This window comes from Miscanthus floridulus, chromosome 10 (assembly GCF_019320115.1).
Source record: "Miscanthus floridulus cultivar M001 chromosome 10, ASM1932011v1, whole genome shotgun sequence".
NCBI lineage: Eukaryota > Viridiplantae > Streptophyta > Magnoliopsida > Poales > Poaceae > Miscanthus > Miscanthus floridulus.
This window is the reverse complement of record NC_089589.1, coordinates 27,989-50,846: the sequence shown is the minus strand read 5'-3', so window position 1 is coordinate 50,846 and position 22,858 is coordinate 27,989. Positions and strand designations below refer to the sequence as shown.

General features: G+C 46.2%; 1 protein-coding gene and 1 pseudogene across 1 annotated transcript; both read right to left on the bottom strand.

The window, feature by feature from the left end:
- Positions 1–3,923: 3,923 nt before the first annotated feature.
- LOC136487465 (uncharacterized) lies at positions 3,924–6,832 on the bottom strand. Its single transcript, XM_066484591.1, has 2 exons — positions 6,576–6,832; positions 3,924–5,896 (listed from the first exon to the last, which is right to left on the bottom strand). The coding sequence occupies exon 2, from the start codon at positions 5,823–5,825 to the stop codon at positions 4,179–4,181; it is 1,647 nt and encodes a 548-aa protein (XP_066340688.1). The 5' UTR covers positions 5,826–5,896; positions 6,576–6,832; the 3' UTR covers positions 3,924–4,178.
- A 1,369-nt stretch (positions 6,833–8,201) lies between these two features.
- LOC136487464 (uncharacterized) lies at positions 8,202–13,599 on the bottom strand (annotated as a pseudogene).
- Positions 13,600–22,858: the final 9,259 nt, after the last annotated feature.

Sequence of the window (22,858 nt, the reverse complement as noted above, 5' to 3'; positions counted from 1 at the left end):
ATTGAACCAAAGTCAACTGCTCTTTAAATTAAATTCTCCCGTTGGTTTGAATTTAACTAGAAGATAATAAACATTAAAATTTGCAGTGGAAACATGAAAAATTGTTTATCTACTTTTCAGAAGCATTTTACTGTACTCATCTACTCTCTGAAAAATTTATTCCGTTGGTTTAAATTTTGATAGAGAATTAAACTAAAAAAATTGCTTCTGAAAATAATAAAACAAAACTCAGTGTGTATTGTTCACTTGGCCTAGCCCGGTGAAACAGTCTGCGGCCCATCTGTTATGTGTCCGCGCGCTCGCGGCCCAGCGGTGGCAAAACCGGCCCACGATGGCTGCTCGCGCCGCACTCCCCCACGCCCAGGCCGCAACCTAGGCTTGGGCTAGGAATTCCCATTCCCGCCTAGGCTGCTTTCGGTCCGAGCTCTGCCGACCGTCGGATGTCATCGGACGGTTCGCCGCGCATTTTGTCCGATCAAAATCGCACCGCGGCCGGTTGCGCCCTAACCCTAACTTCATTTGTGTTCTCTCCCGTCTCCTCTCCTCTCCTCGCCATGGCGGAAAAAAGAGGGACAGCAGAGTGGCGCCGTCGTCGGTCCCCTCACCGGTGAGCGCGCTCGCCCGAGGCTAAGCGTGCCGCCGTCGAGCGGTCTGGGCGACGGTCCCCTTGACCCCGCGCGGCTCCGCTCCCCGAACCCTAACTACATTTCTTTTCTTCCCCTTCTCCCTCTATGCCGCTCACTGTAGCCGTCGCAACCGCTCACACCTGGGAAAACTCCGACGGCGCGGAAGGTGACGGTGCCAACGTGGTACCCCTCGCCGGCACATGCGTGCGGCCGGAGCTGCACGCGGCGCCATCGAGCGGCTCTGCGGTGGTGCCTTATGGCCCGAGGCGGAAAACGAACGGCGGCGAGACTTTCCTCTTCCCGCGCGGTGCGCAGACGACAACCGGTGGTGGCGACGGGATGGTCGGGCCCCATGTAGGAACCCCTTGTATCCGTTCCCTTCTTCTTTCTCAGCTTTTCTTCCCGCGCGGCGTTCAGTCGACGGACGACGGTGGTGACGGGACGGCCGGGCCCCAGGTGGGAACCCCCCTCTCCATCCTTGCTTCTCTCTCTAGGGTTAGGGTTAGGGTTGGGGTTTCTGATCCGATTTGAATCACTTGTTTCTTGATTTCTTTCCTATTTTCTACCCCAAACTGGATCTACTCACTAGAACCTGGTTCTGATACCATTGATAACATTTGTACTACCTCTAGGTGTAGATCAATGGGTAGAATTTGACTTAGACAATACCTTGTTAAGTACCTCATCGAGAGGCAGTCGCGGCTATGGCGCCGCCGACGAGGTAGCAGCGACGTGGAGGCGCGGTCCAATGGCAGCGGCGAAGGCGATGGCGCTTCCCATCACTCACAGCACACCCTCTCGATCGGTCTAGAGTTAGGACGTCGGTGGGGCACTGGCGGCTGCGATTAACCTCGTACCTTGCGCCCTAGCCCCCACCTTCCTCTCTGTAGTGTTGCGCAACGGGGGACCATCAGTCAGGAGAACGGCTGGGCGTCCCCAATCAGGGCGCAGAACAAGGGCCCAATTGGCAGTGGGGCCAACTGGTGGAGATCAATCTAACAGATGGATGTGCCTATACCGAATTAGCACGCAGGACGAGGGTGTTTTCCACTACTAGCATGTTGGGGAGGCATGCGTCGCTAGTTTCCTTGGAATGAATTAATTTAATTATTTCAGTTGTACTCCGATCTATTAGCTAAGAATAGGATGCTTGGTGCCGGTAGATCGGCCTGTTCGCTTCGTCATAAACGATCATAAATTTCCAGCTAGAACAGTATTTTTCTCTCACGCCAAATTAGCCAGCAGTAATAATCCATGATCGTATACGATCGTTTCAGCCCCAGCCGAACAGGCCGGTAGTTGAGCTACTAAAACCTGTATGCACATTGAGTTTGAAGCGGAGCAGGAATGACTTCTTCCATAATATAGTATCGATTTTGCGTTGCTTGCTCCAGCAGATTGCATTGATTGCATTTATTGAAATGACAGCTGATGTTGAGAGAACCAAATTGAAGTTACTGTGCATACATGGGTAGGGTTATATGGGTGAAGATGAAACTACTCCCAAGTCCCAAGTTACTACTGCTGCTTATGTACGTGTAGCTGACCCTGACAAAGGGGGCACGGCCGGTGACATTGTCGTTCACTGATCTTGCAGCAGTAGCAGTTGTTGGAGTTAGAGGAGGTCAAGCGAAGACACCTGCAAACCCGAGGGGCTCCTGCAGGGAATTGTGCTGAGGGGGCACAAACCCGTGGAGGATTCGGCACCGGATCTAGAAGAGTATTTTCGAGTTGCTGCAGGCGCCGGATCTACGAATACAAGTTTTTCCCGCGTGGTGTCCAATGCGCTGCGCTAACCAGAAATGGAAGTTGCGGGAACCCAATGATTAGATAAATTTCCTAAAATAGACTGTGCTTCGGGAAGCCAAAATTACTGCACATCCGTGCGGTAGTAAAGTTCTTAATATTTTATAGCATTAGTCACGTCACGTAGATACCCTTTCCGGTTCTCTAAAGCAAGTCGTTTTGAGGTTGTCTTAAGTCAAATATTTTAAACTTTGACTACAAATAACTTCTTTTGGGTTGAGTTTAAAAATATGAAAGCGATGTAAGTAGATTCATCTCGAAATGTAGTTTCATAAAAGTATATATTGACTATATTTTATAGCAAAAAGTTGCAGTCAAAGTCGTTTCTTAAAGACTATGTCGATATCCAAAATGACTTGTTTTAGAGAACCGGAGGGAGTACTCTTCTATGATGGATTGGGTTTAAAAACCATATGGGTTTGTGGGTTTGGGCACTACACTCCCAGATCCAGACCCATAAACCCGTTGGCTCTAACTTTTTTGCCCATTAATAAATCCACGGGTAGATAAATTGACTAGTACCCTTGCCCTAATAAAGTAAAAACCCATCGGGTTTCGGGTACCCGTTGTGATCTGTTAGAATAATTTAGTACATATAAACTCCAATGGTGAAATGCTTGAATTAATATTTTATTGTAATATCAGCCTGAGATCAGTAGGCATTCTTGCAAACAATCCTAACACCGTCTTGATTATTGCAGATGCTTGGGCTTTCACGTCCAACAGGGGAGAAGCTTACAGATATGATAAGTCAGGCTCTGTTAGTGCGGAAGCAATTTGAGCAATGTGAAATATCACTCATTAACGACGGCCATGTCGACAATGTGGACTAGATGATGAGAGTGCGCACATCGATTTTGCCTTGTCTGCATGAAGAAGCACATGGAAGTTATGTTACTTGGGGGAATGGCCGCCCCAGGCTGTCCACAACTTGGTTGCACTACCAAGCTCACCGTGGAGGGCTCAAAAGCATTGCTATCGATACGGCTTTTGGAGATTCAACATATACACATCCATCCAAGCCAAAAGGATTTATTGCCCATACCCCAAGTGTTCGGCCTTGATGTCTTTGAGTGAGATGCTGGGGAGGCATATGTGTCGTTAGTTTCCTTGGACTGAATTAATTCAATTATTATCTCGGTGGTACTCAGATCCATTAGCTATGAATAAGAGGATGCTTGGCGCAGGTAGATTTTGAGTTGGTAGTTGAGCAGCTAAAACTTGTATATACATGGAGGGGTCGTTTAGTCTGCGCTCCGGCTCCGGCTCAGGTTATTACTGCAACAGCACTGTAGCACGGAGTCGGTAGAGCTCAAAATCGTGGCTCTATCGGCTCCTCTTTTAAGTTAATTTTTTAGTCGAAAATAAACCGCTCCGCACTATAATGCTCAACAATGCTCCTACAATGTCTTCTAGGAAGAGCTGGAGCACCTGGGAGCCATACCAAACAAGGTCTGAGTTTGTAGTTGAACACGAAATGACTTCTTTCATAATACAATATCGATTTCGCATTGCTGGCTCCAATAGATTGCATGGATTGGGATGTATGGATACATTGAAATGACACCTGATCTTGAGAGAACCAAATTAAAGTTAGTGTGTCACATCCCTACTGTAGCTGTGGAGAGGCAACTCATTCTGCTACCACATAGGAGTACTCCGTAGGTACTGTACATGGGTAGGGTTACATTAATACACTCGGGTGAAATGAAACTACTCCCAAGTCCCAGAAGTTGCTACTGCTACCTATGTACGTGTAGCTGACACTGACGAAGGGGGCACGGTGACGCCGTCATCCAGTGAACTTACAGCAGCAGCTGTTGGAGTTAGAGGCAGCGAAGCGAAGACGCCTGCAAACCTGAGGGGCTCCTGCATCGTCGATAGCTCTTCCTGCAGAGTTGGATGGTGCCGGTGTTGCAGCGTGTCCTGCACCACCAGCACCACCTCGTAGGCGTCGGCGGTGCGGACTTCCTGAGCCAGGGTGCAGGAGTAGCAGCAGAGCCACTGCATGCAGTCGGTGAGGTCCGGCTTGCCGCAGCAGGCGCGGTTCTCGGGGAGACCAAACCTCCTGCGCATCTGGATCCTCCAGAAGCCGCCGTAGAGCAGGCCGAGCACGCAGAGGAAGATGCCGGCCAGCCCCAGCGCGTCTCTAACTGCCTCATCGTCCACGCTGATGGCCGCCAGGTCGAAGATGAAGAAGGGCGCCAGGCACAAGAGCACGAAGGTGGCGATGTGGACGTACATGTTGCCCAAGCCGAGCCTGCTCATGTTCCACCCGAACACGCAGCAGCTGCAGAACACTGACAGGTACGCCAGCGACATGTCGTCCCACATATCCTCCAACAGCCCGCCGACCCACTGCGGCGAGCTGCCGGCGGACTCGCCATGGCCTTGTCGTGGCACCAATGAGTACCTCCTCTCAGTCTCGGGCGTTTTCTGTTGGAGCTGTGACTCTTCGTCTACCTCCGGTGGGACTTGTGCCTCGTAGTCTTTGCCAAGAGGGCTGAGGTTGTTGTACAGCCCAGCGACGGCCGGCGCGCAGATGGCAACCGATATGGTGAGGGCCACTCCGATCACCGGACGCTGTGGCCGTCGGTAGCCAAGGTTGAGGCCGCAAAGCGCATACTGGGCGAAGCAGTTCAAGTGGAGCAGCAGGATGACAACCATCATATGCTTCCTCTCGTTGGGCTTGCAGGTGCCGTCCTTGCAGTATACTTGCCGGAGCTGATGCATGTCGCCGGCTCTCCACCGGCACAGCAGGGCGAGGTGGTAGAACCTCCTCGGGTGCTGGTAGAGGCACATGAGGGTGAAGAGCGCGTTCAGGATCTGGTTGTTCACCTCGAACCACGTGTCTCGCTGCGGCTTGTTTGGCAGCACGCGGTTGAGCATCCCTGTCATCACCATGAAGAGGATGGCGCCTGAGACGCCCACGGCGAGGATCCAGACGAACAGAGCCATGTTCATGGGGTTCCGAATCCATTCCTTGGACTTGTCCCACAGAGAGCCCCAGTCGATCTTCTTCACAAACGCCACCCTGAAACGTCGACTTGAAGAAGAAGATGATGATGGTCTCTGAGTCTGAGCTGATGCTAACGACGAGCGGAAAGACGACCCATTATTTCTGTGCCCATCTCCAAGCATTTGTCGGGTGGAGGAAGAGGAAGGTGATGAGGTGGACTGCCAACCGGACTCGGATCCTGCATCGCAGTAGTACTTGTATGCATCGGAGACTGAATCCTGCATGTGGTCAAATGGGTTGTGCCCATTTCCATTGTCATAACTGACATTATTGGGTTTATCCAGTAATCCTGCTGGATGTTGTTGGCGTGAATGATCAACACTGTCACCAAGTTTATGTCTGGGATCATCGGTGACACCACCCAAAACGACCATCTTGTACCAGCTAACTGATGAGGAGGGGCTCCGATGAATGGAAGCAGCAGCTGCTCCTAGCCTCCCTCAATCTAAAAGTAAAATGCCAAATAATGAATAATCAGTGCCAGTACAGCAGAGTACAGGAAAGCACTAGTACTAGGTAACTTGTCAATTTGTAGAACTTGATCTGAATCGAGTTTCGTGAAACGAAATGGCCAACGGTGCATCGTGATGTTACAAGACATTCACTTTGTAATTCTCTGTTTTTGTGGTGTGCAGAGTTAGCCAGTTACTACATGATTAAGGATTAACGCAATTATTAAAAACCAATAGTTGAATGATGGCAGACATTAAAAAACACCTTCCTTTTCAATTCGTGGTGGATGAGCAAATTTTGCACAAGAAGAAAGAGACAAGGCCAATTCTGCTCAGAGGGAGGAGTTGCTTGATTGATGAACATATATATGCAGTATATATAATAACTGAATTAAGCACACGGATTCCATTCAGCAGTTCAGTTTTACGCTAAGACAAGAACTATTATGCTAATTTTCTTGGTAATATCTAGTAGTTACGAACTATACTCCTACATAAATAAATAGATTTTATTTATAGGAGAAGAAGAAGCAAGCTTAAGGGATTTGGGATGGAAGAAGAAGCAAGCTTAAGGGATAAGGGATTTATAGGAGAAGAAGAAGCAAAGCTTATACGATAAATCAGGAGGGGCAATTCCTCAAGACCTCTCAAGGGTAGGAATTATTTACTCACCTAGCTTGATGGAAGGGATTTGGGATGGACGGAGCTGAGCACGCCAGGGCCCAGGCCCCCGGAGCGAAGCGTAGCCTAGCTGCAGGGGAACCCAATCCAAATCCGAGTCGACGGAGACGCAGGGAGGAAAGGATGCAGTGGAGCTGGATCGCCTTCTCGCCTCCATCTAACTAGAATCGGAAATGGAATTTGGGAGGCGGCCAGAGGCCAGACCTAGTTTTCCGAGAGAGAGCTGATGGCAATTGGCAAACAAGAAAGGTTGCTTGGACGCCTTACCTCCGTCGACAAGTTCAAGGTCAATCTTGTTGGGCTGCGCCTTCGACCGAGTCCACCTGGAATCAATTTTGGCTTTTTCGTTCAAACAAAACCAGCCAGCGCTTTTAAGCGCGTGTTTAGCTCCAGGAAGTTGGAATTTGGGGCTACTGTAGCACTTTTGTTTTTATTTGACAATTAGTGTTTAATCATGGACTAATTAGACTCAAAATGATCGTCTCGCAATTTTTCACCAAACTGTGCAATTAGTTTTTTTTCGTCTACATTTAATGCTCCATATATGGACCGTAAATATTCGATGTGATAAGTACTGTAGCACTTTTTAAAAATTTAGGGTGGAACTAAACAAGACGTAAAATGGCTTTGCCTTTCCCCGTTGCCTTGCGTCCTACAAGTCGGGTCAATTTAATTTGCAAAAAAAAAAGGTTAGTATGATCAAAAGAGGTTTCACTACAGTACACTAGTGCTAGTATATTTTTTTTAGAGTTAAATACACCAGCGGTCCTCGAACTTGTAGGCGTGTGTCACATGGATCCATGAACTTGGAAAATGCATTTCTGGGTCACTAAACTTGTTAAGTGGTGCACCGCAGGCCCATACCAGCCACGTGCACATTTTTTGCTGACGTGGCATGCTAGTATGACATATAAATGCACCAGCGGCCCTCGAACTTGCAAACGTGTGTCACATAGGTCTATGAACTTGAAAAATATATTTCTGGGTCACTAAACTTGTTAAGTGGTGCACCACAGGCCCACGCTTGCTTCACTATGCAGGTCTCTTCCTCTAGGCCGGCGAGCAGTTTTGACACGCGGGACTGCTCCGCCCCGCTCTCGCACTCGGACCAGGCGTGCGGCCCCATGCACTACTCCGTGGTCTGCGTCGGCTCGGTGTGTTCGTGAGCAGGGTGGGCGCTGGGGTCTATTTTTTATGAGAAAAATAGATGTGATGGGTTAAATGAAAATTATATGTCATACTAGCATGTCACGTCAGCAAAAAAAATATGCACGTGGCTGGTATGGGCCTGCGGTGCACCACTTAACAAGTTTAGTGACCCAGAAATGCATTTTTCAAGTTCATGGACCTATGTGACACACACCTACAAGTTCGAGGGCCGCTGGTGCATTTATATGTCATACTAGCATGCCACGTCAGCAAAAAATGTGCACGTGACTGGTATGAGCCTACGGTGCACCACTTAACAAGTTTACTGACTCAGAGATGCATTTTCCAAGTTCATGGACCTATGTGACACGCTACAAGTTCGAGGGCCGCTGGTGCATTTAACTCTCTTTTTTATTAACAAAGTTCAGAAGATAGAATATTATGGTCATGGAAGGCTACAATTAGAAATTCACTCCAATTCCTCCTTATTTATTCCCCTTGTTATTCATTTTCTCCAACAGATAACAGTGCAAGGACTGTCTTCAACATTACATTTTTTTTATTTGTTCTCCTTATCACTTTATTAGTCTGTTTCAACCACCAAAAACAATCAGGTCAAAGCCAATTGGTAACCAGGGCAAGTACAGCAGCAAATTTACATCAGGTTTAACAAGGAAGGCTATGGATCATCCTTAAACAACAAACAAGAAGCGAGCTGTCCTGTCCAGCAAAAGAACAGCAGCTCCAGCAGTGCCTCTATCCTCTAGTCCTTTTCTCGTCTACTGTACTATACAGCCATCTCAAGGCCTACGGGGATGGAAATTCGGCAAATTTCCCTCGGAGGGGGAAATATGACAGCCTAAAAATTGGATTCACAAGGAAGGTGGCAGATGTTCTGTTGCTTCTCTGCAATATGGACGGAACATTTCCAGTTGTGTGGTTTCAGTTTCTTTGCACCATACATGTATGACAACCTAAAAATTGGATTCACAAGGAAGATGGCAGGTGTTCTGTTGCTTCTCTGCACTAAATTTCCTGTTGTCTGGTTTCAGTTTCTCTGCACCATACATGTTAACCAGGTGAAAGGTAGGTTATCCTCTGGAACCCACCATGGTTTTCTTCTCCTCTATTGATTCTCTGGACTTGCTCTCATCTTCGGTCATCGCCTTCTTGGCAAGCTCGTAGCCTGCAAAGTTCATTGCACCAAGAGGGGCAATCCAGAAGAAGCGGGGGATCGCGCCCTTAAAAAGCCCAAGTGGACCCTCATTTCTAAGGACGGAGAAGACTATCATCTGCATAGACACTGGTGTGCCTGGAGGGGCAGTCATCATCCGCGTCTTCATCACGTCAAATGGAGTGGTCACTATTGCCGCAAGTCCTCCAGACAATGCTCCCACTGCCACTGTTTCCCATGCATCCAAATCTCTCTTCAAAACATGCTGTGCTGCCTGCAAAACCAAGGCGGACATCATTAAATATGTCAATAAGCAAGGCATAGTGGTACTGACATGACAGATACAGCTATTATTTACAAATTATGACAATCAAAACCACTAGTGGCACTAGCAATGTTTTCTGATCGTCCGATTAATCGCGATTAATCACGATTAATCGTCCTTATCGGTACTTAGCACTTGATTAGGCCCTCCGATTCGATCAGAGCGATCAGAAAGCTGATCGTCCGATTAATCGCGATTAATCGTCCGATTAGGCCTCTTTGCCGATCAGCTCTAAATAGCCAGATGGGCTACTTCAGTTTAGTGGGCTATATTTATTTGGGCCAGGCCCATTAGGGTTTCTCTTATATACCTCACCCCCACTCTTTATCTCCTCGGTCCTCAGTCCTCACTCTCGTGTGTGTGCAGCTCAGCAGCTGAGCTCTATTTCTTCCCTGCTGCCTGCGTGCATCTCACTCCCTCCTCCCTCCCTTCCAGTTCCAATCCAAGCAGCCCATCCGTGGATCTTTCCTGCTGCTTGCTGCTTCCTCCTCCCTTCTGCTGCAGGGTCGCCTATTCTCTTCCCCACCTGCAGGCTGCAGGTCCAGGGAGCACGAAGATGAGCTCCTCCTCTGAAGGTGAGTCATTAAATCGGCTTTGTTCTGTCATTTCTGTCATCTCCTTTCCTCTGCACTATGCTCAAATCTTGATGCTTTGTTTCTTTGGCTTTTTGCTGAACTTGCATAGATGAAAATCGAAGGCGGCAGCTTGCAGTGGAAGCTATATGCTGAACGATTATATGGACGATTAGACCGATCAGAGGTCGATTAATCGTCCTGTTCGTCCTAATCGGTACCAGACCGATTAGGAACGATAAGCCGATCAGAAAACATTGGGCACTAGTAAGTGGTAACTGACTAAATGAGTGAAAATTTCTACCCCTAACGCAGCTCCATTTGGTACCAACTTTCATGTGTAACAAAGAAATAAATCAAGCCGCAGGTATGTACATATGCAAGTAACAAACTTCCATTAGGCTGCCTTTCTAGAGTCAGAGGAATGGTAAATTTTTTTGGGGGGTTTTCCAAACTGTAGAACTGATAGTAAGCTCAAAATCAGCCAAAGGTAGTATCTGACTTGTTAACAACATAGGGATTTGAGAATGCCACTTGAAGGTCTGGTGAAAACATAGAATCAATAAAAAACTGAGGATACCTTCTTAGCTTCCGCATAGAGGCACATTCCAGCGACATAGAACGGAACCTCACGACAGAGTGTGGCCCCAGTGCCACGAAAAAATCCCTTTGGGCCATCTTGTCACATGGTGCCAACAATTGCCTCCCCTATATTGTTGAAGATTCCAGCTTGCAAACGCTGCTTAAGAACCTCACAAGGTATATGGACTGCAGTCCCTAGGACTGCTGCAGAAGGAAGCCATTGATTGCACCTATGGAACAAAAAGCCAATCATCAAGCAATTCCACAAAGCACAACAATTATTGCGGAGACCATAAAGTTTCTGTTACAAATACTAAGTTCTGTTCTATCATGAGATTTATAAGGTGCTCCAGGTCCCTTTATTATAGAGAATATAGAGTTTGCACAAGTACTGGAGTAGTAAATCGTACCTGAATCTCTGGAAGTGTTGGAGCGACATTAATTAATACAAGCTTGCTTGCTTCAAAGATTCCTGTCCTCAAACCATGGCTGCAAATGACAGGATTTGAGTTTTGTAGCCTACAAAGAATTTTGCATATAAACCAATTAAATAGCACAGACCTTGAAAACTGGCCGAGAATTGCTGGGATAGAACCTCGATACAATCCCTGAAGCCCAATTTGTGGAAGCTTTGAAATGATCTCTGGAAATGAGAGTGTAGATGCTTGGACACGTGTCTGATACAGCAAAAAAGATAAAGAATTGAATTTGGGTATTTTGGTCAGTAGACTGAACTGTTATCTTAAACTAATCCATGAGGTTACAGATAATGCCTTGGCAAACCACATGCTTATTGATTTGTGATGGGCAATCATAGTCATGTGCTTTATTGAATCACTTGTTTGAACTAAAACGGTATAAACAAGCATGGTACTGTACCTTCATTGAATCAATAGGATGCAGCAGAGCAAGACCTCCAGCTAAAGCAGACTTCAAAACACTTCCTGTGGATATTTCTATAGGTGGGGGAACAGCAACAACAGTAGCAGCTTCAAACCAGATGTTCCTGAATGCATTTGTAAGTGAAGAAAAGGTAAGATGGAAAAGAGAGCACCATATAATGTTGAAAGAAAGTCAGAATTGGTGATAGTTGCAGAGTCACAATTCACTAAAGCCAATTCAAGCACAAGTTTCTTCTAACAGGATACATCAGACATACCGAGGATCATCCTCAAGGCGTTCTGAAGGAAGTAGAAGCATGAAGTTCCGGAAATGGCCATATGAGATTGATGCTTCTGAATCAGAATTTAGATACCGTAGCATGGCAATGGCATTATCTTCATTGGCCGGAAGTCCAGCACCTTTCAAGGAAGTCAAAATTTGATTCTTGTGAAGTGTTCCAGACTTGCTCAAACACAACGTGGTATATGCTCGGAGAATGGTTGCCTCCTTCTGTTCCATAAAAGGGCGTACCCAGTGCAGAGAGCTCCCGCTCTGTGCGGGGTCTGGGGAAGGGTGTCAGTGGCAAGCCTTACCCTCGCCTGTGCAATGCGAGGAGACCGCGACTCGAACCCAGGACCTTCCGGTCACAGGCGGTAAGACTCTACCGCTTGCACCAGGCACGCCCTTCTGCCTCCTTCTGTTCCATCAAGGATAAAAATTGCTTCCACCCAATTGATTTCGAAAAGAAGTTGCTTCTTGTATGGCGGAACAATTCTCTAGCATACCTCCTTGGTAACCGCCTCTTCCTCATTGCAATTTCGAGATCTTCTAGAGTGACTTGGCCATCACCATCTCTGTCTAACTCTTCAAAGAATCGCTTTCCTGCAGCAGCAGAACATCATCTACAAATATCACCTTATGATCCAGCTAATACATAAAAAGAGCAACCTTTTCATAAGTATCACTATGTTATGCAGAATGCTGAATTGCTGAGGCACCGATTAGAGCTATAGTTTGAAAATCCTATGATGGATATAGACCGTAGCCTGACCAAAAGTGTACTAACAGGAAAAATAACAGATGGATCAATTAAAATGTCTGATAGGCATATCTTTGATAGTAGCTCACCTAAATTTTCTAGATACAGTGGTACAATAATGGATAACATCAGTACAGATTTTAGAATCTGCATATTTGAATAAGTCTAGTGATTAAATTGTGCACAATATAAGAACTTCGACATAAAAACTGGCATTTCAGCCTTCTACAGAGGACTAACGGTCACTGACCTAATTTGGTGATTCCCCCGACTGGTGCCATATGGTAAAATCGATGCATGATTGGCAATTGCAGACCATGAGCCTACATACTGAAATGAGGACACCTCTCTGTTCGAAAATGAAAAATGATGTTACCTTCAATTTCTGCATATCTGAAGAAATCTTGCACTGAGAAAAGCTTCTTCTTGTCAGGATGTGCATCTGCCAATGTTGATGATTTGCTCACCAGCTGCGGGACTAATTCAATGAGTTCTGTCAGTGAAGCTGCCGACAGCGTAGACCGCAGACGCTCCACATTCGACAAAGGAATGTTAAGCAGCCAGGCAGGCAATCTCTGTGGTGGCTGCTGTGTACCGCTAGCATTGTCCACTGCCTCGCTGCCCCCAATTCCACCACCATCCTCCTGGTCGCTGTCCCCAATTCCACCACCATCCTCCTGGTCGCTTACTGGTGCTGGTGCAGGGACAGGGGACGCACCACCCATGATCCTTGCTCGTGGCGGCGGTGCCCCAACCTTTGCAAAACCCAGGTTGGAAAGGAACCCATCGAAATCGGCCCTGTTCCCATTGATTATCTTCCTAAGAACCACAAATTGCTCGAGCTGTCGATTAGCCAAACCAAATTCTTCACCTTTCTGCCTGCAGGCATCCGCCAGCAAGTGCAGGTTGTGGGCGAAGGCGTCGAACGCAATGCAGAGCAGGAGCTCCAGTTGCTGCTGCGGGGTGGCGCCATTGCTGTGATCCCAGTGGAGCGGCGGGGATTGTTTGCCTCCCCGCCGCTTGGGCTTGAAGCACCTGGCGAATGACTTGAGGGGCTTGTGGAGGAAGTTGGTGACGACGACGTGGAGGTGGAACAGGCAGTCGGCCTCGGGTTCCTTGGGGATGGGATTGGGACCGGAATGGGATCCGGGGATGTGGATGACGGGAAGGTGAAGGTGCGCGATGGCGCCACGGGTGGCTGCGAGGAAGGCTTCTAAGGGGCGGTCGGGCGCCATGGGCATCAGGGACAGGCACTAGGTGGTGGTTGCTGTCCGGTGGCGGTGGACTCCGGCGAGCGGCGGGGAAGGCATAGCAGCAACGTCTGGCATTTAGACATCTTACACCATGTCAGGACACATAAGTCATTGACATGCTACTTATTATATCACTTATATTATAATAATAGTAAATATATAAATAATCTATTTTATATCACACTTAACACCGTCAATAGCCCGAATGAGATAAAAAAGTACGGATGAAAGAGATTTTTGTTTTCAAGCTCTACATGTAAGTTCAAGAAAAAAAAAGACCATGGAAGGAAGACACGTTTTTTAAGGCTTATTATATATCTCCTTGTTGTTACCAGAATATGGGGGTGTTTGGTTCTTTAATTGCTCCTAAAATTCATATCACATCGAATATTTAGTGTAACACCTCGGGTGTTTAAATATTAAAATCTGACATGTCATCATATGCATTGCAAAGCATTTGGCATTTGGTGAAAACTTTGGGATGCATACACTAATACAAGTTTATATTTATGTGGTATGTGTTGCATTGTATTGTTTGACTCAAGATCAAAGTTTGTTTGGATTTTGAATTTTTCGAGAAAACCCCTCTTTTCAGCATTTAAATTCTACCCTGAAAAATTCATTTCAAAATCTAAGCATATTTTGGGGTTGAGCCTAAAAGCAAAAGTGTAGAGCTTGTCAAGTTATACAAAGTTTGTTCTTGGAGTTTTCAAAGTTGTTTTATAAAATTTGAAGTAATTTGAAAAGGCATAATTCTTTAAATGTTCTCTTTTTGAATTCAAATTTGCATTTCAAAATGTAGACCGAATTAGGGGGTGGTTATAAAAGCAAAGTTGTAGAACTTTTGATTTTGAACAACTTTTATTTTTGGAGATTTTTGAGTTGTTACATAAATTTGGGAGTAATTTGGATTTTTAAATCGAATGGCAGTTTGGTAATTTTGATGAACAGTAACCGCGGAAGCCAACTCCCCGTCTACGACCTTCCTTCTGCTTCCAGACGCGACTATGGCCGCCCTTGGCTTCGCGCTGGCGCGGGAAAGGCCCCTGCGTGGCTTCTCTTTGCTTCCTGGCCGCCCTATAAAGCCTGTACAGTCGCCGTTCTTCGTTTTCCCTTCTTCTCTGTTTTCCTGACGCCACCACCATCGCTTCGTCGAGCTTTCGCCGTTGATTCAGCGCCATTGCCGTCTCGGCAAAGCCTGTCCTAGCTTTGCCTGCTCCTTGCGCACCCAGCCAGCCAGTTCTGGTCACTTTATTTTGCTGGGAACCCCCGTTCGTTGCTCTTCTTCCTCGCGGCCGGCAGCACCGCTGTCGCGAGCGCGTCACCATGGCCAGAGCTCTCCGGTGCGTATTTGTCCTTGCTCAGCGTAGCTCTAGCTTCGCCTTGATGCCGTGGTCCTTAATACCTTGTTGCTTGATCCTTTTGTCCATCGCAGTCGCCGGAGCACCGCCACCGTCGACGTTTTGCTCCGCCGTGGTTGCTCGGATCGTCGATCTGCTTCACCGTTGCTTCTCCAGCCCCGTTCTTTGCTCCATCGAGTTCGGGGTGAGCTACTGGTGCTTCCTGTGCACGTCGAACCACTCATCCGTTGCTCTTCCGATCCAACTTTATGCTCCAGTGTGTTCGGGGTGAGCTCCTGGTTCTTCTCGAGTTGTTTGTGTGAGCTTCTAGTTCTTTCTGAGTTGTTTATGTGAGCTCCTGGTTCTTTCCGAGTTGTTTGTGTGAGCTCCTGGTTCTTTCCGATTTGTTTGTGTGAGCTCCTGATTCTTTCCGAGTTGTTTGTGTGAGCTCCTGGTTCTTTTCGAGTTGTTTTGTGTGAGCTCCTAGTTCTTTCCGAGTTGTTTTGTGTGAGCTCCTGGTTCTTCCGAGTTGTTTGTGTGAGCTCCTGGTTCTTCCCGAGTTGTTTGTGTGAGCAGGTGATTTGAAAATGAATTTTTCCTTTTTCAGAAATGATTAAATAGTGCTATAATTTGTTATTTTTGTGTAGATTTATTTATAGCTCCAAAAATTATGAAAATTTTTGTGTGACCTCTCTGTGATGTATAGTATTTAAGAAAAATATGAAATAATATTTTTCAGTACTTTTTGGATGTGATAAAAATTACTCAATTTATTAATAAATGGATTTCCATGATTTTTCTAGGCTTATTTAATTGTTCAAAAATTATGAAATTTGTTTTGCCACTTAGTTATCATGTAATGAACATGTACTAAAATTTTGAGTTCAATTAGAATAAGTTGATTTATTTCATAATTTTGAATTAAATAATTAATTCATAAAAATAAATAGTAACCTTTAATGATTTAGGTTTTGTTTGAAATTTTGGATTGAGTGATGACCTTGGGTCATTAGTTGATAATGATCCTTGGCAATTGAGGTATGTGTTACGAAAAAGATTTAATCTATTTGACTTGCAACTGTACCGCGAAGGAAAGTTGTATTTAAATTATTAATTTTGCGTCCATCATCGAGCATCATGTTTCGTATTCCACATCATGTTAAACATGGCATTGTTATTACGTGTAGTGAATGGAGGTGAAAATATGGTAGTTAATCAAGTTGTTGAGGAGGTTAATCTGTCTGTTGAGGTCGGATCGAATACTTTTGAAACGTCGCAGGAACCGGACTTTTCCGTCAACGAAGGCAAGCCCCGGATGCATACAACCCTACCTTGTGTTTTACAAATTGATTTCTCTTTTGCTTTTCTGTACTGCATTAAGTGATTAGGAGTTAAGTGAAAACCCAATTGGTGCATTACCAATCTTGTTTTTCCATATCTACCTTGTTACCAGTTTTAATTCGTAATTGCCTAGTTATGCTTAGCTATGCTTAGACCGCTAAAAGTCAGGTGATTAACCGTCACATGCAAGTTTAAAATGGAACCCTGGTTACTTATGTTATCATGTGATAGGGGAATGTGGAGTAATAAATCTAGACCGGACGAACTCGGTGTGTGTGAGCCACAAGACATGGAGGTCTTGTGAGCGGGTTCTTTCCGCCTGTGTCGATTAAGGCACGTCCGTTGTTGAATTGCATGAGGTGAGACTTTGTAGTACTAACCACATACTTCGGTAAGCCTTAACTTGGCGATTCTAGTACGAGAACGGCTACTTGCGCACTGGGAGTGGAGAGATGGCGGGAATAGCGTGTACCCACGTGGCCATGAGCTGGAATGGTGGAGTACTGTATTCTCGGGTGGCGTGGACCCATTCTTGTTTTAGAGGACCTGAGGGTAGGTTGGTATATGTAGGTCGGGGACCTGCATATGTCGTGTGGTCTGGAATTCCCAGCTGGGTTTATAATCGGTTCGAATCGTCGTTGCTCCTCGGTTATGGAGACTCAACTCACTGTTCATCATCGTAGTATTAATAACTGGAACTTGAGGCTGGTTTGAGAAAGTGTTGGATATGAAGTTTCATGATCTCAATACGGATCATGTCAGCTTTGTATATGATCTTATGAAGTTTTAAATATTGATATAAAGAATTTTGTTAAAGAGCTTTTACGTAAAAGAACTTTAATTATTACTAAAGCCATACCTTGAATCCCTGAGCCTGCATTCCTGCGTTATATCAATTTTTATTTCGGTTAAGTCTTGTTGAGTACTTTTGTACTCAGGGTTCGTTGACCCTTGTTGCAGGTGAGCCTCATGAGCAGGTCTGTTTTGGACCTTGCTGCATGACTGTTGTTCAGGTCGATGACGATAAGTAAATGTGTGGCCCTTGGGCAGGGCAGTTTCATTGTGTGTTTTGTATTATATTATAATGCCACTCCACTATTTCGTTTTGTAATAAACATCGAACCTAGCTGCGAGGTTTGAAACTACTGTTTTGTAAATTATGTTATTGTAAGACTTCCGCTGTTTTTACTCTGGTGTTGATTTTTGAATAAATGTTGTAATACTGCAATGACTCTGTAATGTGATCCTGCTCGGAAATCGTGGATGATTCGGGGTTCCCCGAGGACACCCGACAGACTTCTTAAGTTACCAGGAACATATGCATAGTTGTCAAAGGTCGTTGGACAATGATAAGTGCATGTGGGTCATATAATTTAGGAGGTTCTGCCACATTTAGATACTAATAAGGAACATTAAATATAGATTAATTACAAAACCAATTATATAGATGGAGGCTAATTTACAAGACGAATTTTTTAAGCCTAATTAATCCTTCGTTAGCACATGTTTACTGTAGCGACACGTTGTCAAATCATGAACTAATTAGGTTTAAAAAATTCATCTCTCAAATTAGTCACAAGTTGTGCAATTAATTTCGTAATTAATCTATATTTAATACTCCATACATATATCAAACATTCGATGTGACAGGACTTTGAGCTCGTGTAGAAACCAAACAGACCCTAACATGGATGTGTGGCTAAACAGATAACTTCGTAACACGCAGATGTAAATGCTAACATTAATGGTAATAAATAATATATTTTTTTACATAAAAAGGTACCACTACCAGTTAAGTGGGCCTTTTTTTCTAAGAAAAAGAATGGACCCACATCAACGATATGGATAAGCATGGTGATGAGACGGATGTTACTGCTCCTTTCCCATACAGCTTTTATTGAGACAAAATTAGTACGTACATACACAATGATGTACGCATTAGCTGAAAGGAGTATGAGAGGGAAACGTAGCGAGAAGTTGCGGAGAACAGGAAGGAACACGGCAGAATTCATGGGACGGGTAGTTAGGACGGATTCAGCTATTCTTCGATGATTGCTCTGTTTACAAAGGCTCAACTTATAAGCACCGCTGGCCAATCACCGACTCCACGCTTACACCAACGCGCACATACGCGGCCCACTACGCTGTACCAACCCAAGCCCCATGAGCTATAACACTCCTCGCTCGAAGAACAGCTTGTGGCTTGTGCTCAAGCTGTAGCAGATCCGATAACATCACACTTGCATCGACAGCAGGTTGTCCGATTGCCTCGTGGCGTCCTCCCAAGTCGCCATCTCAGATGGCAAGTCACTCTATTGGATGAGATGCTGAGGGACCACCGAATCACCGCGTCTGACAGAACGCTTCTCCAGAATCCGCCGCAAGATCAGAACTAACAGAGGAGAGATCTGAACTTACTGACGCAGTAGCTGGAATGTGCTGTTTAAGCTGAGATACGTGAACCACGGGATGTATCTTGGCATCAGTCGGAAAATTAAGCTTGTAGGGCACCTGACCGACACGCTGAATGATCTTGAACGATCCATAGAATCTGAAAGACAGTTTCTGACTGGACCTTGAAGCCACCGTCGACTGAACATACGGTTAGAGCAACACTGAATCGCCAACAGCAAACTCCCTTTCAGTCCTGTGTTTGTCGGCTTGAGACTTAATGCGTTGCTGAGCCCTCTGCAACTGCTACTTGATCAATTGAGAGAAGAACTCCCGGTAGTAAGCCACTGCTCCAAATCAGGTATGTTGCAGAGCTTGAGATTGGATATTCCCAACTGACGAGGTGTATAACCATAGAGCACCTCAAATGGTGATTTGTCAAAAGCTGAATGAATAGAAGTATTATACCAAAATTCAGCAACCAAGATCCATTTACTCCATTGGCGAGGGCAAGAGCGGACAGTGCACTAACAGACAAAACTATTAACCTGACGAAATCTAATTTATATATTGACACAAAGACAATTAATAATTCATAAATTTTTATGTAGTTAGACAAGGACAAAAAGGTAATATAACACAAAGACAATTAACAAATTATAAACAAATCACAAGAGAACAAATACAACGTGGCTATGGTGTCACACTAAATAAGGGTCTTAAATATCATATCAAATTGTCCGCGATCTTTTGATGAACCTATGGTAACACCCTCGGTGTTACGCCCTAAACAAACTATAAAATCATGTCATGAGCATCATGTTTATGTAATAATGCATATGATACAAGGTGTTGATAAATTTCTTATAGCCTAAAATGACCAATAAAAATGTTAAATAGAAATTTATTCGATAACTCATGATATGTCAAGGGTGGAAAACCAATTTTTATCAGAGCTTGTCCCTGCTGCCAGCGCCGTCGCGTCGTCGTCGCGTCCACGCTCTTTGCAATCCTGCACCGCTGCCTGGCCCTGCTCGACGGCACTGTCTCTGCCGCGCGCGCGCTGCCAGCCAGACCGTGCATGGGGCCAAGCCGACGCCGCGGCAGTTGCGCGTCTGGCCATCGTGGTGCCCGTCTCGCCACTTGTTCTACCTACCCACCGAGTCACCGTTGTCTCGGCTACCACCGCTGCCCTGTCGCCCGCCATTATGGCCTTGGCGCGTTGTGCTTGGCGCTCTTGCTTGTTCCGTTTCTGTCCTTATCCCCTCACTAATCGACGCGCCTCTGTTACGCTCGCACGGCCATGTCCCCATGCGGCTGTGCCCTCGTCATGTCTTGGTCGGCCCGCGTTAAGTCGAGGCCGCGGGCCAAGACGTAGCAGCAGCAGCGCACCATCCCTTCTAAATCCCCAGCTCAGGCTCCGAGTCCAATCCCTCATACCGTAAAGTAGTACAAGAGGTTAATTAGGCTTCCCCTCCTCCTCAAGCCCGCCCAAGCACTACCAACCAGAAATTAGGCATTTTTGCTTGCCGCTGGTCATGTGCGCCGTCGAGCCGGTAGGTTTGGGGGTAAGGCCCGTAGGGTTAATAGCAGTTCAATTGTTCGTAACCCCGAACTTGCCTTGACTCCCTCCATCCGGTGCTCGCGCTATTTTGGTCAGGGAACTCATCGGAGACATGATGACGCATGGGTGTCCATCTCGGAGCATCGTCGCCCCAGTGGCTCGTACGTGGTCAGACTGTCGCAGCGCTCCCCTGCTTCAACCGTCAGTAGGGCGTACACCAAGGTGAGCTACTGATGCTTCTCCGCTATCTCTACCTTTCCGTGAGGGTGTAGGCTCGCCAGAACAGTTGCGCCGCCACTGTAGATAGCCGCTCGCCACTATAGCCCGCGACAGTGCGCCTCCAAGTCCCTAACCGCCACCCATCCTTGAGCATTTAGCTATAGATGATGGTCAGCCCCTTAATTCCATCGTAGCGAGCCTAGTTTGTCTGGTGTAACCGCCTTATGCCGTCGGCCGCCACTCCGGCGCGCGCGGGGATTCCAGGGACTTGCCTGTGGTGAGGACGAAAACAACCGAGGGCTTGGTCGTAAAGCCACCGCCGATAGGATCAGTACACATGGTAGTTGTACTATTACCTCAAAGCTCAGGGGCTTCTCTACAAAACAGTCGTCGCGCGTGATTTTTTTTAAATTTTAACACTTTTCAAAAACTAATTTTAAATCTAACACTGCCTGTTTTTTTTAAAACTAACACTTTTGGCCACGCCTATTGCCCTGGCGTGGCCAAATGCCTGTGCCGCGCCATGCATGGTGGCGCGGCAGCGGGCTAACGTGGCGGCGGTCGGAATCGCGATCATTGACATGGCAGGGCTCTGCCGTGCCACCGATCTTGGCGCGGTAGTGCCGCGAAACGGCGCATGGCGCTGCAGGGCCAAATAAATATCGCGAGCGAGCCTGGCCGCCCGCACACACGCCTGCCCGCCTGCCCGCCATCCGCACGCGCCCCGCCCCTGCGCAACGCCCGCACGTGCCCGCCCGCCCACTCCCCAAACAGCGCCTGTGCCGGTCGCGCCACGAACGCCGACGCGTCAGTCCGCCCGCTCCTAAGGTACCTCCCTCTCGATTTTATGTTATTTTGATTATTAGTGATTTAGGATAGTTAGTAATTTAGGATAGTTAGGGTTTTATGATTGTTATTGATTTATAATAGTTAGTGATTTAGGATAGTTAGTAATTTAGGATAGTTAGTGAGTTTGTTTGTGATTTAGGTAGGTAGTTTTTAGGTTTGAGGTTGTGTGTTCTAGTATAGTTAGGATTTTGGATTTAGAGATTGATTAGGTATTTATTATTTAGTTTATAGTTAGTTATTTAGTTAGGGATTTTGGGTATAGATACTAGTTTACAAATGTCGGTACTTACTAGTGCGTGATACGTCGATTTTGATGACTTCATGAAGTTTCGTCAAATGCTTATATTCCTAATAAAGTTGTTTATGTTACTAGTGCGTGATGTCTATTAATGTTACTTTGAATATATACATGTGCTTCCATATTGTGTTTGTATTGCATAACAAGTAGTTCAAATTTTACAATGCTACATAATGTTAATTTGAATTTTATTAATTTGAATACTCTAACGCTTTGTTTATCAATTTATAATAGGATGGCCCCTCCCACACAGCACCCGTTGTACCCCATTCTTGAGGTGGAGTACGACGACCAGCACCGAGCACACATCTTGAGTGACAACGACGCAGAGGTGGCCTTGCCTACTTTGAGGCCCCGCACGCACACCAGGGCGCACCAGTGGGACGAGCGTTACGCGTCGTACATACGGCGTGCTGGCTTTCTCGAGCTTGTCCGTGTTGTCAACCACGGTCTTCTGCCCCTTGACCCAGCACTACTTACTGTAGCTGTAGACAGGTGCGAGTGCATTCTTTGTACGTAACTTTCTTGTAACAAATTTGAGGCAACTAACAGTCGTTCTATTATTATAACAGGTGGAGACCTGAGACCCACATGTTTCACCTACCTTGTGGCGAGATGACCTTGACCATGTAGGACGTGAAGGCTATTTTTAGCCTTCGGATGGGGGGACTTCCAGTGACAGAGATAGTTGACAACGATCACTGGAGGGAGCTGGTGGCTCAGTTTACTAGCTTTCTTCCACCGGACGACGAGGCTTCCAAGAAAAATAAGTGAGAAATTCAAGCCTATTTAATACTTGCATCGCTTTCCTACAGCCATCGGGTCTCATTTTCTTTGGTAAATTTCAAGAAAACTTTCGATGTTTCATCGTCCTGGATCACGGAGCGCTTTGATTACTTGGACCCACAGGCTAAGGAGGCTCAGATTGACAGGTTCGCTCGAGTGTGGCTCTGGCACTTTCTTGGTGCTTTCCTCTTCCCTGATGTCTCGGGCAACACCATCAGCTAGATCTTCCTTGACATATTACGCTAGCCATGGGTGAACATAGCGGCGTACAACTGTGACAACGCAGTCCTGGCATGGACGTATCGACAGCTATGCGTTGCCTGCCGTCGCACCTCAGGGTATGCGAACCTTGGGGGTTGCTCGTACCTACTCCAGGTTTGGTGTTGGGAACGATGGCCCATTGGGAGGCCTCTTAATACTGGTTTATCGGTAAGTACTTCGGTTCATTATATTCTTTGATATGGTTACATATGATGAGTTTGTTAATGGCTAATTCATTATCGTGTTCAA